Source organism: Dermochelys coriacea, chromosome 10 (assembly GCF_009764565.3).
Source record: "Dermochelys coriacea isolate rDerCor1 chromosome 10, rDerCor1.pri.v4, whole genome shotgun sequence".
NCBI classification, from domain to species: domain Eukaryota; kingdom Metazoa; phylum Chordata; order Testudines; family Dermochelyidae; genus Dermochelys; species Dermochelys coriacea.
The window spans coordinates 33,584,885-33,603,059 of NC_050077.1; the positions used below are offsets into that span (position 1 = coordinate 33,584,885).

General features: G+C 41.3%; 1 protein-coding gene across 6 annotated transcripts in view; it reads right to left on the bottom strand.

Annotated features, from left to right (window-relative positions):
* LOC119863092 (CREB binding protein) overlaps nucleotides 1-18,175 on the bottom strand; it is a 182,516-nt gene that overhangs the window by 64,343 nt on the left and 99,998 nt on the right. For 4 of the 6 annotated variants that reach the window (XM_038420860.2, XM_043493201.1, XM_038420857.2 and 1 more), the window contains 6 exons: nucleotides 11,705-11,947; nucleotides 10,877-10,976; nucleotides 10,107-10,253; nucleotides 9,311-9,428; nucleotides 1,291-1,483; nucleotides 1,042-1,095 (listed from right to left, as the gene is read on the bottom strand). In XM_038420860.2, coding sequence (XP_038276788.1) covers nucleotides 1,042-1,095; nucleotides 1,291-1,483; nucleotides 9,311-9,428; nucleotides 10,107-10,253; nucleotides 10,877-10,976; nucleotides 11,705-11,947 — 855 coding nt within the window. The remainder of the gene's footprint in view (nucleotides 1-1,041; nucleotides 1,096-1,290; nucleotides 1,484-9,310; nucleotides 9,429-10,106; nucleotides 10,254-10,876; nucleotides 10,977-11,704; nucleotides 11,948-18,175) is intronic. The other 2 variants (XM_043493200.1, XM_038420859.2) reach the window with 1 other exon arrangement.

Sequence of the window (18,175 nt, forward strand, 5' to 3'; positions counted from 1 at the left end):
CTAAGGTGCCACAAGTAAACCTCGTTCTTTTTGCTAAAACTGTAAATTCCCCACAGTCAGGGGAGAAGCATTACCAGATGTGAAATCCTAGTTTACCACAAGAGGTGTCATCTTCTTCCCAACAAAGGAAGGCCTACAGAGGAGCCACTGTGAACAAAAGACTGTTGACTGCTTCCCCCACAAGTCTGTGTCCCATCACAGCTTGAATGCTGATGAAAGGGAATAACGATACCTGTTAAGGACATCCTAGTATCTTTTTGGTGTCTGGACTCTCAGGGCAAAGATTCCTAAATATAAGCAAGAGATCCCCAAGCTGCTAGGCTTGGGTTAGCCCTGAAGGACATAACAGCCTGCTTATTAACGAAGCTTCTATTACTTTTTGAACTTAAGTTTGTATCTCATTTGTGTGTGTGTTTATCTGCTTTAATCTTATAAATAATTCATTTCTCTTCTTAGTTAATAAATCTTTTTGTTTGTTACAGGACTGGCTGGCTACAAGCTCTGTCTTTGGTTTGAGATCTGAATACAACTGACTTGGGGTAAATGACTGGTCTTTTGGGACAGAGAATAATCTGAATATTATTATGATTTTTGGTGTGAAGTGACCATCTATCAAAAAGTCAAGCTTGCCTGGCTGGCAAGACAGAATGGAATGCCTAAAGAGACTATCGATGACTCCATGGTAGGATTGTTACAGTGTGTTAGGAGTTGACAATTGATACTGGTTTGGTGAAATCTAATGACAGAATATACAACCAGTTTGGGGTTTTCATCCTGCTTCTTGATAGTCTGCCCTGAGGTTGACACTCACAGTTGTGAGTCACTCCTGACAGCATAACGAAGTATAATGGTGAATACGAATAATAAAAGGAGTCTCTCTCTCTCTCTCTCTCTCGTGCGCGCACACACACACACACACACCCACCACCCACCCTCCCCCTAAAGTTAAACAATATGAAAGGAAAACACAGAAGAAAAGCAACCTAGAAAAGCTATGTTTTGAATCAACAAAGCAATGTACTGAAGGAAAAAGTTAAATACCTTGAGAGACCTGCATACGACTCATAGGCACATTTGGCATGGACATAGGCCCATCTGTAACAGAATCAAAAGCATGATCAAAGAAAAAAAGTTTTTTTTAAATTCAGAAATAGTATAAAAGCACAATGACACTTCAGCCAACCACGATACTGCATAGCAGAAGTATTTAATTCAATAAATGAAATGTAAAAAACTGTCCCACTCTCTTCTTCCATCTCCCCTGCCCCTACTCATCTAATCCATACTTACTGGGAGGTCTCACGGGCTGTGCCTGGCCCATGGCAGCAGCCACCTGTGGGATACCAGGCGGCTGAGCCCCTGGGGTCTGTAAGGCTGGCTGGTTACCCAAGATCCCTTGTTTATGTAAACGAGACCGCCGTTTCTCTTCTAGTTCCTTTTGTATCTTATAGATTTTCTCTGCTAATAAATGATAGTATTCATCCTATAAAGGAGAAAGATAATATTCAGTATTACAAAAAAATACAAAAATACAGAGGTAAAACTAATCCACCTAATCGTGTGTCATTTACATTCTCTTGCAGATAAAGAGCTGCCTATTTGAAGAAGAATTACATTTCTTGTCACAACTGTTATATGGAGATGAGACTCTTTGTAATTCTTAAGTGGAGAGCAACAGTGAAGCTTTTGGAAAAAAACACAAGGGAAATTTACTTTACAGACTGACTGTCCATCTTGGCTGTCTTCCAAAGAATAGGCTTTTCTAAATCATCATGCATAAGTTTTTATGAAAGGGACTGTTGTAGGATGCCTGCTACTTTCTGGCAGAGAAATCAATATGAAGATACAATTTACTCTCCAGTGGGACATTTTTTATCCTTATTTATAAATTGGTATTTTCTTAACACACCTAGCCACCAATCCAGAGTCAATAATGAAAGGAGCTGCTCACCTGCACAGTTCTGCAGGAGAAAGGCAGATGTTCTAAACTGGTAGCTTAGTCTGTTATGAAAAGATCAAGTTACAAGTAAAGAATAAAACTGCCTTTTTCATATACACAACTAATCTACCAATCCAGAGTCACTACTGTGAAGCATAAGACAGACATGGGAAGAGAGAAAATTTGAAGAATTAGTGAGAAACAGCAGCCTAGAGGATCAGACAACCAAACACTGCATCTGCAGATGAGGAAACATACATTTTGTTAAAGGTGTCAAATGAGTCATCAAATGAACATGTTGCTACCCTGCTTGTAACAATAGATGATTCTGTGTTCCTTACAGTCTATGCAACCGTCATACATCTGTGAACATAATGCTTATGGTTCCTGGAGAGTTTTTTGGATTTTTTGAATGCTTGCTCTCACCTAGTGTGAAATACTGCACTTCAAAGGTTCCATTTCCTTTTTTTCCCCACTTAGTATTAAGAATGATTGACTAACTTGCAGAACTGCCTGTGTTCTGTGAAAACAAAACTAACACCCTGCACCTTTCTAGGAAATAGAGAAGAGCCTTCAGGCAAAAAGATGGAAGGGCTCTCATGATTCAACTAAAACAGAGATTTCATTTTTGCCATAAATTGCAGTGTTATTCAAAGGCCCATTTTGTACCAACTGAAATGGTAATATGGCTATTTGATGGAGATTATCCAAAATTAAAAAAGTGTGGATGACTGTATTGAGTCTATGCCCCTCTGTGATGCCTTAGAGAATCTCTTCCACTTCATCAAGTAGGTTTCCCTGATCAAAGATTCCTTGCTTTCAACAGAATCTACTGTACTTCTGTGCCCCAACAACCTAGATGCTAAGTGAAGAGACTGAAAGATTTCTAATCCAGGTGCAAAATTCTGCCCTGATTCACAGACAAGAAGTCTGGTAAACTGGGAAGCAGTTTTCTGGTTCTGACATCAGTTCCAGGCCACAGGGGAACTGAAATTGCCAGTGTGCAAGCTGGGGGCATTTAACAGCATGTTAGGCCTGTCCTGATTTTCAGGATGGCCTTCAAAATTACTGAGAATGAAGAGAATTCACAAAAATATTCTGGACTCCAATCCAGGAGAAAAGTGCCATTCAGAGATGATGGATCCTGCCCAACCTGGAACAGAACCAGACATTTGGTATTTTCATTGATGATAGAACTATCTAACAGGGGTATGCCCTTTTACACAAAAGAGAATGCAAGAATGAATCCTTGAGAGCCTATTAGGGCTGCTGAGTGTACATTCAGCTCAAAGTCTGCTAACTCATTGTCCTCTCCCGGCAGACAGAGCGCCACAGGAGAATTTGGTGGTGAATGCTCCACTTCAAAACTCAAGACAGCTTCTTGTCAAGGCTGCTGAGCCATAGGTCCTCCTTGCTGGTTAGTGTAATACAGCACTGTGGCTTGGGCAGGTTTAATTAAAGAAAAGGAGTACTTGTGGCAGCTTAGAGACTAACAAATTTATTAGAGCATAAGCTTTCGTGAGCTACAGCTCACTTCATCGGATGCATTCGATGAAGTGAGCTGTAGCTCACGAAAGCTTATGCTCTAATAAATTTGTTAGTCTCTAAGGTGCCACAAGTACTCCTTTTCTTTTTGCGAATACAGACTAACACGGCTGCTACTCTGAAACCTTTAATTAAAGAGTAAGTTTTTCGGGGAAAAGACCATCTTTCTGCTGTATATTGTTTTACATTACCACAACACAATTAATGATAATTTGGAACTGGTAAGAGGGAGAAAAGCCTCATAGGCTAGATGAATAATTCTTAGACTCATCTGATATGCATCATCGAGCCCTATGGAGCCCACAAGCCTTGAAGAGTGTTATCATCAAGATGGACATGCCAGCCCATTCAAAAGATGTCTGAATATTACTACCGATATTATTGGTATTCAAGAAGCAGTGACTGGGGCTCCCCTGTTCTAGTCAGAGTAAGATCACTCTTACATGAAAGAGCTTATATTCTAAATAGAGACGACAAAAAGGGTGGAAGAAAGGGATACAACACATAAGCAGAGTGAACAGAGTATTAGTTTGCAGATATCCATTTTAGTTTCATGATTTATTTTTAGGGCTGTCGATTAATCGCAGTTAACTTGTGTGATTAACTCAAAAAAATTAATCGCGATTAATCGCACTGTTAAACAATAGAATACAAATTGAAATTTAAATATTTTTCTACATTTTCAAATACATCTATTTCAATTACAACACAGAATACAAAGTGAACAGTGCTCACTTTATATTTTTATTACAAATATTTGCACTGTAAAAATGATAAAATTGTATTTTTCAATTCACCTCATACAAGTACTGTACTGCAATTTCTTTATCATGAAAGTGCAACTTATAAATGTATTTTTTTGTTCCATAACTGCACTCAAAAACAAAACAATGTAAAACTTTAGAGCCTACAAGTCCACTCAGTCCTCCTTGTTCAGCCAATTGCTAAGAGAAACAAGTTTGTTTACATTTACAGGAGATAAGGCTGCCCACTTCTTAATTACAATGTCACCTGAAAGTGGGAACAAGCGTTCGTATAGCACTGTTATAGCTGGCGTTGCAAGATATTTATGTGCCAGATGCGCTAAAGATTCATATGCCTCTTCATGCTTCGGCCACCATTCCAGAGGACATGCTTCCTTGCTGATGATGCTTGTTAAAAAAATAACGCGTTAATTAAATTTGTGACTGAACTCCTTGGGGGAGAATTGTACATCTCCTGCTCTATTTTACCCACATTCTGCCATATATTTCATGTTATAGCTGTCTGGGATGATGACCCAGCACATGCTCATTTTAAGAACACTTCCATGGCAAATTTGACAAAATGCAAAGAAGATACCGATGTGAAATTTCTAAAGATAGCTACAGCACTGCACCCAAGGTTTAAGAATTTAAAGTGCCTTCCAAAATCTCAGAGGGATGAAGTGTGGAGCATGTTTTCAGAAGTCTTAAAAGACCAACATTCTGATGCAGAAACTACAGAGCCCAAACCACCAAAAAAGAAAATCAACCTTCTACTGGTGGCATCTGACTCAGATGATGAAAACGAACATGCATTAGTCCTCACTGCTTTGGATTGTTATTGAGCAGAACCCGTCATCAGCATGGACGTATAACTCCTGGAATGGTGGTTGAAGCATCAGGGGACATATGACTCTTTAGTGCATCTGACATGTAGTGGTTACAACAGTGCCATGCAAACACCTGTTCTCATTTTCAGGTGACATTGTAAACAAGAAGCAGGCAGCATTATCTCCTGTAAATGTAAATAAACTTGTTTGTCTGAGCAATTGGCTGAACCAAAAGTAGGACTGAGTGGACTTGTAGGCTCTAAAGTTTTATACTGTTTTATTTTTGAATGCAGAAGTTTTTTTGTACATAATCCTACATTTGTAAGTTCAACTTTCATGATAAAGAGACCGCACTACAGTACTTGTATTAGGGAACTGAAAAATACTATTTCTTGTTTTCTTACAGTGCAAACGTTTGTCATACAAAGTACGCACTATACACTCTGTATTCTGTGTTGTAATTGAAATCAATATATTTGAAAATGTAGAAAACATCCAAAATATTTAAATAAATGGTATTCTATTGTTTAATAGCGGAATACTTTTTTTAAATGACAATTAATCACGATTTTTTTTTAAATTACTTGACAATCCTATTTATTCTTTATATTTTAAAATTTAGGGTGCGTTTTTACTTATTTTATTTTATTTTTGTTATATATGTACACAGTCGCGAACTTCTCATGGCACTGGTGGGTGCTCACGCCCCCCGCCCCCATTCCAACCCCTTCCCCCAAAGTCCCCGCCCCCATTCCAACCCCTTCCCCCAAAGTCCCCGCCCCAACTCTGACCCCTCCCTGCCCCTATTGGGCTCCTCCCCAAATCCCCACGCCAGTCCTGCCTCCTCCTGAGCACGCCAACTTCCCTCTCCTCCCTCCCAGATGTTTCACAGCAGCAAGCGCTGGGAGGGAGGGGGAAAAAGTGGGCACACAGCGCGCTCGCGGAAGAGGCAGAGGTGAGTGGAGGGGGAGAGTTGGTGCCTATGTGTATATTTTTATTATATATGTGTATATATATATATACATATATATATATATATATACACACACACACACACACATATATATATGAAAGAGCACGTAAGAAGGGGGAAGACAAACAAAGGAAAGGGGGGAGGGGAAAGAGCATGAAAGGTACATGAAGGGAGGATGAAAGGAAATGAGTGAAGGAAGGAACTTGAGCAGCCAAGTCAGCCAGCACAGGGAAAAGAATGCTTAGAGTCATTGTAAAATGCACAGTGTGATCACGTCAATATCAAAAAGTATGTTTAAACTGCTTCTGAACTTATGCCTACAATCTTGAGTCTCAGGCTGGCTCTGCCCTGGCAGCTTCTCCTTTCCCAACTCCATATGGCGGTGGGAGATGTGGGGCTACATGAGGTATAACACCCCCCCCAACCAAAGGGCGTTAGAGGTCTTCAAGACACAGTTTGGGTACAGAGTGTACATGGAAGGGGAGTGAGTGGCATCAGTTTGCAAAGGAGGTGACAGAAACTCCCTGACAAGGATATTCCTCCATAGTCCACCACAGCAGCAAGTTTTGACTCCTCTTGAGCTATCCATATGTCAGGATAGGAATGATATAATTTTTTGCAGATAGCCCTACACAGATCTCAGACACAGAAGACCTACAATATCACCTAGATGCAAAACGGCATGAGGAAGAATTATATGCTTCGCCAACATTGTGATCTCAGCTAATACTCATGGTATGGAATCTGTCCTTTGGAGAGAGGACCTTCAAGGATTCTTGTTAGTGACTAGGATGTGGGCAGCCATACCTAGTGGTTAGAGCAGGAGTCGGTAGCCAGGAATTGGAACCCAGAGTCACAGCTGGAGTCAGAGGCCAGGCACCAGAACCAAGGGTCAGAGCCCATCAGAAGTCCGAGTACAGTGTACTGGAGCGAGGCAAAGCTGGGACAAGGCAGGAGCAACACTGGGAACAAGCAGGCACAAGAGCTATTGAAGCTGGGGCAAATGCTTTTGAGCAGCCAGTGCCCTTCTGCTGCTGGTGGTCTTAAGAGCATGTCTGTTGATGCCCTCAGCCAGCTGGGCAGTTTGGACTCAAACTGTGGCTGGTAACAGGTACTCAAACTGGCTGGTAACAGGTAATCAGGCTAGCTGAGGGTCATCAGCAGTGAGCTGATCCAAGAAGTGCATCATTACTTCCCAGACAGGGAGCCTGTACTTTGCTATTACTGCCTGGAAGCTGGCAATCCTCACCTGGAGTGTGGTTGAGCAACATCTCTCTCTCTCTCTCTCTCTCTCTCTCTCACACACACACACACACGTCATGTCCCAGGAGAAATAGCTGCTTAGCATCTTTATCCTTAGGCATGGGCTTAGAGATTCCAGTCTGGTAAGATTTCTCATTGATGCTTACCATTGCTAGACACATTTATGCTGCTTTGGCAGGCTTGAACAAGTGGCTTTCACCCCATGCCCAGCATTGAAACCAAATGCTCAGTACCTCAGTCGACCAGACTTTGAATTCCCCCACCACTAGTAGTTTGAGGCAACTATCCAGATTTTTATGGGTTCAGAGAAAGTGAGGAAGACTGAGTACCAGTCCTTGTTATGACCTTCTTCCAGGCACCACAAATAAGTATTGTTAACTGATATCACAGAATCTTATGAAGCACACAGATTAAAGCTAGTTTTCTTAGCCATCTCAGACATGATGGTGATTGAGTCAATGCTCCCGCAGAAATCCTAACAAGGCTGCAAACAGGGGAAGGGGAAGCAGCCTAACAGGGCTAGGATCCAGCAGAACGATATCTTCAATGGCATGGATAGAGAAAACCCTTTAAAAGTGTTCTTTAAAATGACTATTTACAAGTAAGAGAGGTCATACGAAAGGGAAAAGGAACGACAAAGCCAGCCACGAAACCATCAAGGATGCTGGGTTGCGCACTACAAGCCCAATGCACTTTCAAGCAGTCAGAGAAACTGAAATGCAGTTGGGCCTATCGCCAAAAATTAAAGTAGGGGGAGTGATCCCAGCAGACATGGCTTGTGGAAGCTTCTGAACTAGTTTGCTAGAGGGAGACAGCCAAAGAGGGAGACAGCCAAAGAGCAAGGATCCATTTCCACAATTCTTGAAAGAAAACAGTGGAACATTTTAGCACTACTTTGAGATATACAACAAGTTCCTATGCACTTATTTATTTAGAGCACTGGTTCTCAATCTTTTTGGGCTCAGAACCCATTTGTAAATGTTTATGTCCTGTCACAACCTAGTAAATAGTCTGTGGGTAGAGCCCCTGGGGCAGAGCCGTAACTTGACAGTTTAGCGCCTGGGGCAAGTAAGCATAGTTGTGCCCCCTACCAGAGGAGGAACATGCTGGTGGGGTCACATGATCCCAATTTTTTGGTTGCATCCCTACAACCCAGACAGGATTGGTGGCTCACTGAGATGAGTCAGGAGGCGGAGGTAGCACTTCCTCCCCAAGTCCTGCCGTATGGGGCTGGCCTAAGCCACCCCTAGGGCTTTGTTGTCCCACTCACCTCGCCCTGGTTATAACCATGCCCTGGGGTTGTTTTGGTAAGATCCTGCCCCCTGGGGGGGGTTGAGTCCTGCCCAGAACTCACCCCACAAAGTGGTGGCTCCTATGCTGTGTGGCTGGCTGGGCGTGGCTCTCCGCTTGGGGTGTTGCAACCTTCGGGGTTGCAGTGCCGCTCAGGTTTGACCTGCCCCTTGACTGGACCAAACCTATGTGAATGGAGTTGTCACCTGGCTCATGGGGTTGCAGCGCCACTCATTCAAATCTAGCCTACCTGGACTCCCATCATCATGATGGCTGGGCCAAACCTGAGTGGTGCTGGGACCCCAGAGGTTGCAATGCCTGGCACAGGGAAGCAAGCCCAGCCAGCTCTGTGGGATAGGAGCCACTGGAGCTGTCACGTGACCCCTTGAAACATTCTGGCAACCTACTTTTGGGTTCCCACCCATAGGTTGAGAAACCCTGATTTAGAGGGCCTGCTTCCTCTCCGCAGATAGGAAGATACTCCCAATAGTGACCAGGTTTGGATGAATGGGGTATGATAATTGGGACTGCAAAAACCACCTAAGCAATTGAGTTTGTTAGGTTTTCTGCTATAAAGCAAGGTAATATACACTGAAAGCACTGGGAGATTTTCTGCCATGTAGTGAAATGAAAAGAAAGGTTTTTTAGCAGGTTTCATTGTACATGTCAGTTTTAAAATATGAACAGTTCACTAACGTGTAGTGAATGCCTGCAATGAGTAACATACCCTACTGTTAGCAGATTCATACATATCCCCTTCCACTTTCCTGGCATAAGCCACCAAGTTCTCCATGCGGCGATCCTTCAGTGCTGCTGGGTCAGGAGTGGGAAAGATGGCTTGGACACTATAAGGAAAAAAAAATATAATCCATCTCTTTAAATGTACATTTAGAATTCTTTACAATTGTTAAAGTTTGTATACACAACATATATTAACACTATTTAAGAGAGAGAACCACTGTCCAACCATTCCCCCGCAATTATTTTAGTGAATTTAGTAATGGTGAAATGTGTTTAGACTGTCAGTGCAAGTGAATGAGGTCCTTTATTTACCAAACAGATACAGCAAGGGTGGAGGCAATGCATGTTTGCCAGCACTATCCTCAGAACCTGAAACCTGAGCTGGATAGATAATAGGGTTCAGAAGGTAGCTCAGTCTCTAAGGGCCATCTGCTGAGATTTCCTGCAGGGCACCAATCAGTGCAAACTGTGATGGTGGTTTTTATGGTGTGTACATTTCCCCAACAAGAACTGAACCAAGACCACCAAATCATGTAGGCCTTCAACTATCAGGTGCTCACTTTTTCGTTGCTATAATAATCCCATTACCAATCTTTTGAGCCACCAAGTCCCAAGAAATGGATACATCAAATTTCATTAGTTAGTGGTATTTCAATTGGATACATCAAAATCCACTGATTCGGTTCCCACAATTTCCCAACTCAGACACTTCCATACAGCAAGTCACTAATCAAGGAATGTAAATATTTAGGAAAAAGTCTCCCATTATGGTAAATACTTACAGTTTATGGACTAAGTGATTGCGTAGGTCTTGAGTGACATGTTCATGCCATGCTTTCCTTACCCCCGTACTGGAAGGAGGTGCAGCTGTTGGCAACGAACTGAGGTTTCCAACATTGCCAGAATTTGTGCCATCATTCATTAGTGGACTGAAATGGAAGACAAACAAGGGAATGTTATAGTGTGGAACACAATTGCCCATTTCGTATATGAAATAGAATTATTTTTAAAACAATTTTCTTCACTGATCGCTACAGTTACAAAGATTTTAAAATGAAACTGTGAAGCCATCAAACTGCAATATAAAAAGGAACGAAATCAGGGAATTTGAGGGCAGAAAAGGAAACTGCTACCACTCCAGAGGTTTCACTAATGCTACTCGCCATTGGCAAGAGGCTCATTAATTTAACTCTTTTAAAACTGTTTAGGTGTTGTGAGATATTGGAACAAAGATGAAAGGACAGGCAATCTATGAGATACAGAATAATAGCTGTTAAGGTTACAGAACAAGTACATAAAAGAATAAAATATTCTACTTTTGGAAATGCATTTCCAAGTCAAAAGCATGAAGAAAAATTGTGTTGGGAGGTGTGCAGTTTTGAAATGGCAATGAGGGTGGGAGAGTGTGTGACCAAAGAGTCGCATTCATTGTTACAACAGAAGATACAATGGCGATACAATCATATTGCACAATGCATATTCTTCATTTAAAAACTTACACTCCATGCAAACAAATCTTTAACTTAGCAAGAATATAAAATGTGTGCATTACTTCGTTGTCCCCAGGGATGTTGGAAGAGCGGTTTCTGAGATTAGACTAGCTTGCTGATCTGTTGTTATCCCTCCTGCAGAAAGGTTCATCTGGTTAGCTCCTTTGGGAAAAAAATGAAACAGAACTGGTATAGAAAGTTGCTTAGGTATACGTCAGAGTTTTGATAATAAATGGCATTTTGGTCTTAGTTAAGAAATGAGAAAAACATATTTTTGTTACATCGAGTAAACATGCGTTCATGAACATCTAATTCTTGTGGCGTTTCCTTAAATAAACTACTCAGATGGAAATTAGAAATCCTATAATTTTTGGCACACCTGTTTTCATTATAAAAACTGACAGTTCAAATTCTAAACTCATGAAATCGGAGATGAGCTTACATAACCAGAGAGAACATAAGAGTACAGACAATTTATCCATCATATTAACTTAGTCTATCCAGTATCTGCCGAAGTGGAACAATCTTAAAATGAGTTATTTTCATGCTTTATTAAACATGATAAAGTCCATAAGGAATTATGCCTAAATACAAACAGCACTATGAGCAACAACAAAATCTGAGATATGTTTAACTGCTAATCATACTTTTCCAAAAGTAGCCATCATTAGCTATATCTGGCGTAAACTGAACCTCCCAATTTTCTAACAGATTGAACGAAACTATGCTTAAAAATAAAAAACTTTGTTTCATTACTCTGTCTAAACAAAAAAAGTTTATCTATATGCAATCATATCGGTATGCCTGAACTTTCCTCATTTTCTGGGGATGAGGCTGCAATTAAATTTATTATCACAGAACACATTTCTACTGCTATTTTCTTCACCTACCTAATGGATTTATGGTCCTCATTTGCTGGTGAGCTTGAGGCTGTGCTGGTTGTTGGCCTTGTACCTGTGGCTGCAACTGCGTCTGTGGCTGGTTGCCATACGGCAGTCCAAGAGCAGCATAGGCTCGCTGCATGGAGCTGGGGTCAATCGGATTAGGATTACTTAATGAAGGAGTAGTCTGTTGGCCTGTTCCAACAGAGCCAATAGAATTCTGCATTCCACCAGCTGGAGACCCTAGAAGGGCTAAAAAGGAGGTGGAATGGGGAGGGGGGGTAAAGGAGGTAAGAGGAAAAAGTCAAAATGAGACTGATACAGCAATAGAAGGTATCTTTTATGCAAGTAAATGAAACATGCAACATATTTATTTATTTTAGTTTAAATAAACTTGGGCTTCCCTGTCATCTGAAGAACCAAACTAGAGAAACACAAGCTTCAATTCTACACAATATGAGCCTCTCTTGCCCTTGAAGTACTGATTTTACATTCAAGACCAAACCAGCTGCCTAACGCATGTACAGTCAAAGGAGAGGAGAGAGAAACTTCAAGCAGAAAAGCACATAATTATTAGAATTCTTAAAAAAAAAAATCTACTGGACCATTTCTTGGGTTAGAGCCAATGTAAAGATGTCAATTGTGCTATCAACCTGGGCAACCTAGCTTCTAGGTGTATCTGACAGAGTTATTCACTTTCCTTTCAAATGGATTCTTAAAGACGACACAGGATTTGAGGGCTAATTCCAGCTTGTACACCTTCCTTAATGACCTTGGAATTGTTGTAGAGCATGTAGCTCAGCACAATCCATCTTGACTATCTTTAAGATAGAAAGGTGAACTGGAAGGGAGCCATCTCTGGAGCCTCCTGCAGGAAAATATCATGGGTCTCTCACTCCCCATTATGGTAAGTCTGAGTACCTCAGTCACGTGGGAAACTGGTAAGCCCACTCCTCTAGAGAGGGGCATTTGGGTGACTTAGATCTGGAGGATCTTTTTCCAGCCCTCCTGTGTCCAGTTTCCCTTCATCCTCTGGAGATGCCTGTCTGGCCACTTTTTTTTTGGGGGGGGGGGGGGGGGGGTTGGGGAGGGGGAAAGAACACCTCTTCCAGAAGAGAGTCCTTTTCTTATCTCTTCCCCAAAAGGCCTGTCCCCTGGCATTACCATTTTCTCCACCTGGAGAGGCAAGCAAACTGTATCACAAGTGGGACTGAGTCCAGCTCCCTTTAAAGGGCCTAGATACTAAGTGACATCAGTTTTTTGAAGACTCTGTAGGCCTGCCTCAAAAATTCAACACAGAACCTGAGGCAGCAGCTGGAAGAGGAGTCAATCCCTTCATGTCCACAGTTCTGAGCTTCTAGGAATCGGATTGTGAGGCTGACAGGATATGTGAAGATGCCTCATCTTCGGCACTGGGAGCTGGGAAGCATTTCTGCTCAAGACAGATACTCACATGGCCTCCTCTAAGAAGCTTAGTCTGAGTCAGCTTCCTGGGTGTAACAGATCTGAGTAGAAATGGATTTATGAATTGAGCACCAATCTGAAAAGTACCAGTCTCTTAAACCAATGACACATCCTATGTGGTTCTCCATGACAGATGTTAAACTCTCACATGAGGGGCACTGTTTGAAGCCTACTGTCTTAGTTTCTGCTGCTACAGGAGCACCCACATCAGTGCTGAGAAAACTCAATGGAGCCTAAAGAAAATTTAAACACCCAACAGAGGAACACACACACACTGTTTTTAATAACAATTAACTATTTTACTGAAAAAGCAAAGCTTTCCAAGGGGAAGAAAAGAAGAGGGCTAACAGTGAAGCAATGGACATCATTTCTAGATTGTTGCTTATGATGGTCAAGAGAAAGAGGAAATGTATCCGATGAAGTGAGCTGTAGCTCACGAAAGCTTATGCTCAAATAAATTTGTTAGTCTCTAAGGTGCCACAAGTACTCCTTTTCTTTTTGCGAATACAGACTAACACGGCTGCTACTCTGAAAAGAGGAAGAGTGGTAGTTGAGGTTATGCCCCTTTACATGCCCTGAGATAGTGGGACACTAGCATATAGGCAGCAGGCATGCAGTTTCGAAGGACAGTACTTCAAAAGTTCCAAGCATATGTGCATGCTTATCAAAGCAGATAAAACTTGAAGCAATAGTGTTCTTTTTCTTCATTTCAAAAAAATACTTCCAACCTATGTCCTTGCTCACAGTCCAAGTCTCCTCCTGGCTTCCAGTCCCAGTCTTCGTCCCTAAGCAGATCCAGCTTGTCCTCCCCACCACCTGGCTTCCAGACCCATGGTCCTTGCCCAACCAGTTCCATTCTCCATCCCCAGCTCTTAGTCCCAGCTTCACTGCCCAAGCAATCCCAGACTACTCCTCACTCCTCCACTCCATCCTCCCCACCAACTTCCAGTCACAGTTTCTTTCCCCCGAACTCCAGTCCCAGGCTTCTTGTCCCACCCTTCTCTCCCTCACCCTCAGTTTTGTCCCCTTTGCAGTTGAATCAGACCATTTCTTCCTCAGACATGATGCTTAGGCGCCAGCATGGGATCATTAAGAGTATAGGAAATACAGATTCTCTGCTCTCAGCTCTTGTGCCCGTCCCCACCCTGGCCCAGAGAAACTGGGAGCATTCATTACAAGGTAAGTCTTCTTGTCCCCATAGCCCTTGGCTGCAGCATGTGCAGTTGCTGTATGAGGATAATACTTGTGAATGCCAATCACATGTAGGAGCTGTGAGGGGATGAAGAGTGCTCAGTTGCTCTGTAGTGATGGCGTATGTGAGGTTGGGCAGCACTAGGAGTAGTGAGAGGCTCATGTAGGCTTAGTGAGTACAGAATCTTCAGAGATTTAACTGCTAAAAATCAAAAGTCTCTGCTGACACTGTGTGAATTGCAATTTTTCATAGGTTCATAAACTAGTCCAAATTTGCATAAATTTGCGAGAGACAGAAGTAGTCATCTCTTGGACACCCCCTTGCCGAATTAAGTCCCTACTTCAAAGCACTGGGGGCACCAGACATGTCCAAAAGGTCAAGAGTTTTGTTTTTGAAATATGGGTACAGCAATGCATTTTCCCCTACCTTCATTCTTGGACATTTCTTAACCATTTAATCTGAAATTTTCCAAAAAGAGTTCAAGCTGATGGCAGACAGACACTTGGCATAGACAACTAGTCCAAATGGATAAAAGTTTTTCAAAGTATAGGCAACTGAAAACAGGATCTTATAAGAGGAAGTGTCATACAACCTTAATAATAGGTGGTGCTACCTCTAATAATAAAAATAAGTACTTAAGATTACATTTATATCAAAGATGTAGTTGAAATTAGACACATTCCTTGTAGAAAATCCAAACACTCGGAGACTTAAGTAAAATACCCTAAAAAGATATAGCTCAACACCACTCATTTGATAAGCACGTGAGGCACTGGATTCTTGCCACAATGCAGAGGGTTCCAGAAATGAAAAAGTTTACACGTGCATAGGTGTAAATATTTTAGAAAAATCTGCTACAGTGGATCTTGAAGATCTTGGCAATTGGGTTGGAGGTTAGGTAGATGCCTTTGTCCCAGGAGTGAGAAAGGTTAACGAAATGGAGGAGTGGCTGGCTGGAATATGAGTTACTACAGGGTACAAGATGATTTCAGAAGTTTGGGGATTGGCAAGTGTGAGGTGGTATCCACCAGATCTTCCTACATTTTGTGCTCTTTCCCTGAAGCTGCCCCTTCCCTATCTTTAAAAGATAGTTCTGAGGACCAACATGCATCTGTGCTGTATCTTTATATAGCACCTCTGCTTCAGAACCACCCTCTAGAACTCAAAGGGAGTTTGAAGTGTTCCAGATACCAGTGAGGTGTGACTGATCTAGCATGCTCCAAAATTTGGAAAGCATTAGAAACATTGGGAAGCACAGACTCAACAATTCAGAAGGTGGAGCCACATAAAAACCCAGCACAGATGCAACAGGGATTCAAAGTTCAAATTTTAAGATAGGCAGTAGAAGAGGGCTACAGATTCTAGTGCTCTCATGGCTTGCTAGATGGCTATCCTGAAACATTATCCTGTTTGCATCACAACTTGATAGAGAAGTAAATGTTACTGCTCTTTCCATTCCTTTCTTTTTCATTTCTTTCCCATCGACATTTTTAACAATTATGGGAGATGTTACAAGCAATCACATCTAAAAGCAAGCGTAATTTAATTTGATATGTTGTGAACCAGCATACCAATGTTTGTTTACATCCTCATGTGTCTTGTTGCTAATGTGCCAATTTTCAGATGCATCCCATTAATGTAATATTAGAATTCAGTTAAACTAAGAGGGCCTAAAGAATGAGACAGCATGCGCCTTAGTGTTCTAAATCAAAATAAATAAAACGTAAATGTTCACAAACTTAATTTTTTTTATCTTACTACAAGCCATGAGAAGTCATGCATATCACTCAGACATGCATTTCAGATTAAAGAATTTTGCACATCAGTGCACTGCTAGGTAGTAAGTGCTAATGGTGAGTAGTGTTGAATTACGGACAAATTGAGGAAAAGAAGGTGGGATTTAAGATTTGCATTGTCTTCCTCTTTCAAGAAAAGATGGCAAATTCTGCAGTTACCCTCCATCTTTCTGTTGCATCCAAGCCAAAACATCTTACTCAGAGATCTAACAACAAAGACTGCTTTTTACATAAAATTTATTTTAATTCAAGCGCTTTTACTGGTTCCATAAATGACAAACCAATGAATGTATGAACAATGCACAGCCAAGTGTTCTGCAATGACTTAAATTAGAAGATCACCATGATAACACCTGCATTACGACTGCTAGAAACTCTGTAGTTAGCAACTTGAGAGCAAATCACTGAATGGAACTGATCAGACATTAAAGCTGCTATTTTTTAAAATTAAAACTACCAGCAAATGTCTCAAAAGTCAGTTATTACAGAAATTAATCACTAGCAATTAGCCATGCCTAAAAGAAAGGGAGACCAGGGAGGAGATTTTTACTTGTTTTATCAGTCAGTATAAAGGGGCTATTTATATTCCTCAAAACTCGTAAATTTAGATTATCTATTCATAAGAATGGCCATACTGGGTTAGACCAATCATCCATCTTGCCCACTAACCAGTCTGCCAACAGTGACCAATACCAGGTGCTTCAGAGGGAATGAACAGAACAGGCCATTACTGAGTGATCTGCAGCCTGTCATCTACTCTGAACTTCTGGAAGTCAGAGGCTAGGGACACCCGAGCACAATGTTGCATCCACGACCATCTTGGCTAATATCTATCCTCCTTGAACTTATCTTTTTACTAGCTCTTTTTGAACCCTGTTATTATTTTGGCCTTCACAACATCCCCTGGCAACAAGTTCTACAGGTTGACTATGCATTGTGAGAAGAAGTATTTCCTTTTGTTTTAAACCTGCTGCCTATTAATTTCATTGGGTGACCCCTTCTTCTTGTGTTATATGAAGAGGTAAATAACACTTCCTTATTCACTTTCTCCACACCATTCATGATTTTATAGACCTCTGTCACATCCCCCCTTAGTAGTCTATTTTCAAAGCTGAACAGTCCCAGCCTTTTTAACCTCTCCAGCTGTTCCAATCCTCTAATCATTTTTGTTGCCCTTCTCTGTATCTTTTCCCAATTCTAATAAATCTTTGAGATGAGGTGACCAGAACTATATGCAATATTCAAGATGTGGGAATACCATGGATTTATGTAGTGACATTATGGTATTTTGTCTTTTATTATCTATCCCTTTCCTAATGGTTCCTAATATTCTGTTAGCTTGTTTGACTGCTTCTGCACATAGAACAGATATGTTATTCACAATGACTCCAAGATCTTTTTCTTGAGTGTATTACATTGTCCAATGGGCATTATTTTACATTTATCAATATTGAATTTCATCTCCCATTTTGTTGGCCAGTCACCCAGTTGTGTGAGATCCCTTTGTAATTCTTTGCAATCTGCTTTGGACTTAACTATCTTGAGTAATTATGTATCATCTGCAAACTTTGCCACCTCACTGTTCACCTCTTTTTCCAGATCACTTATGAATATGTTGAACAGCACTGGCCCCAGTACAGATTCCTGGGGGATACCACTATTTACCTCTCTCCATTCTAAAAAACTATTTATTCCTACCCTTTGCATCCTATCTTTTAACCAGTTATGATCCACGAGAGGTCCTTCCCTGTTATCCCATGTCTGCTTACTTTGCTTAAGAGCCTTCGGTGAAGGATCTTGTCAAAGGCTTTCTGAAAGTCCAAGTATGCTATAGCCACTGAATCGCCCTTGTCCACAGGTTTGTTGACACCTTCAAAGAATTCTAATAGATTTATGAGGCATGATTTCCCTTTACAAAAGCCATGTTGACTCTTCCCCAACAAACTGTGTTAAAGCTGTGTGTCTGATCATTCCGTTCTTTACTGTAGTTTCAACCAATTTGCCTGGTACTGAAGTTCGGCTTACCAG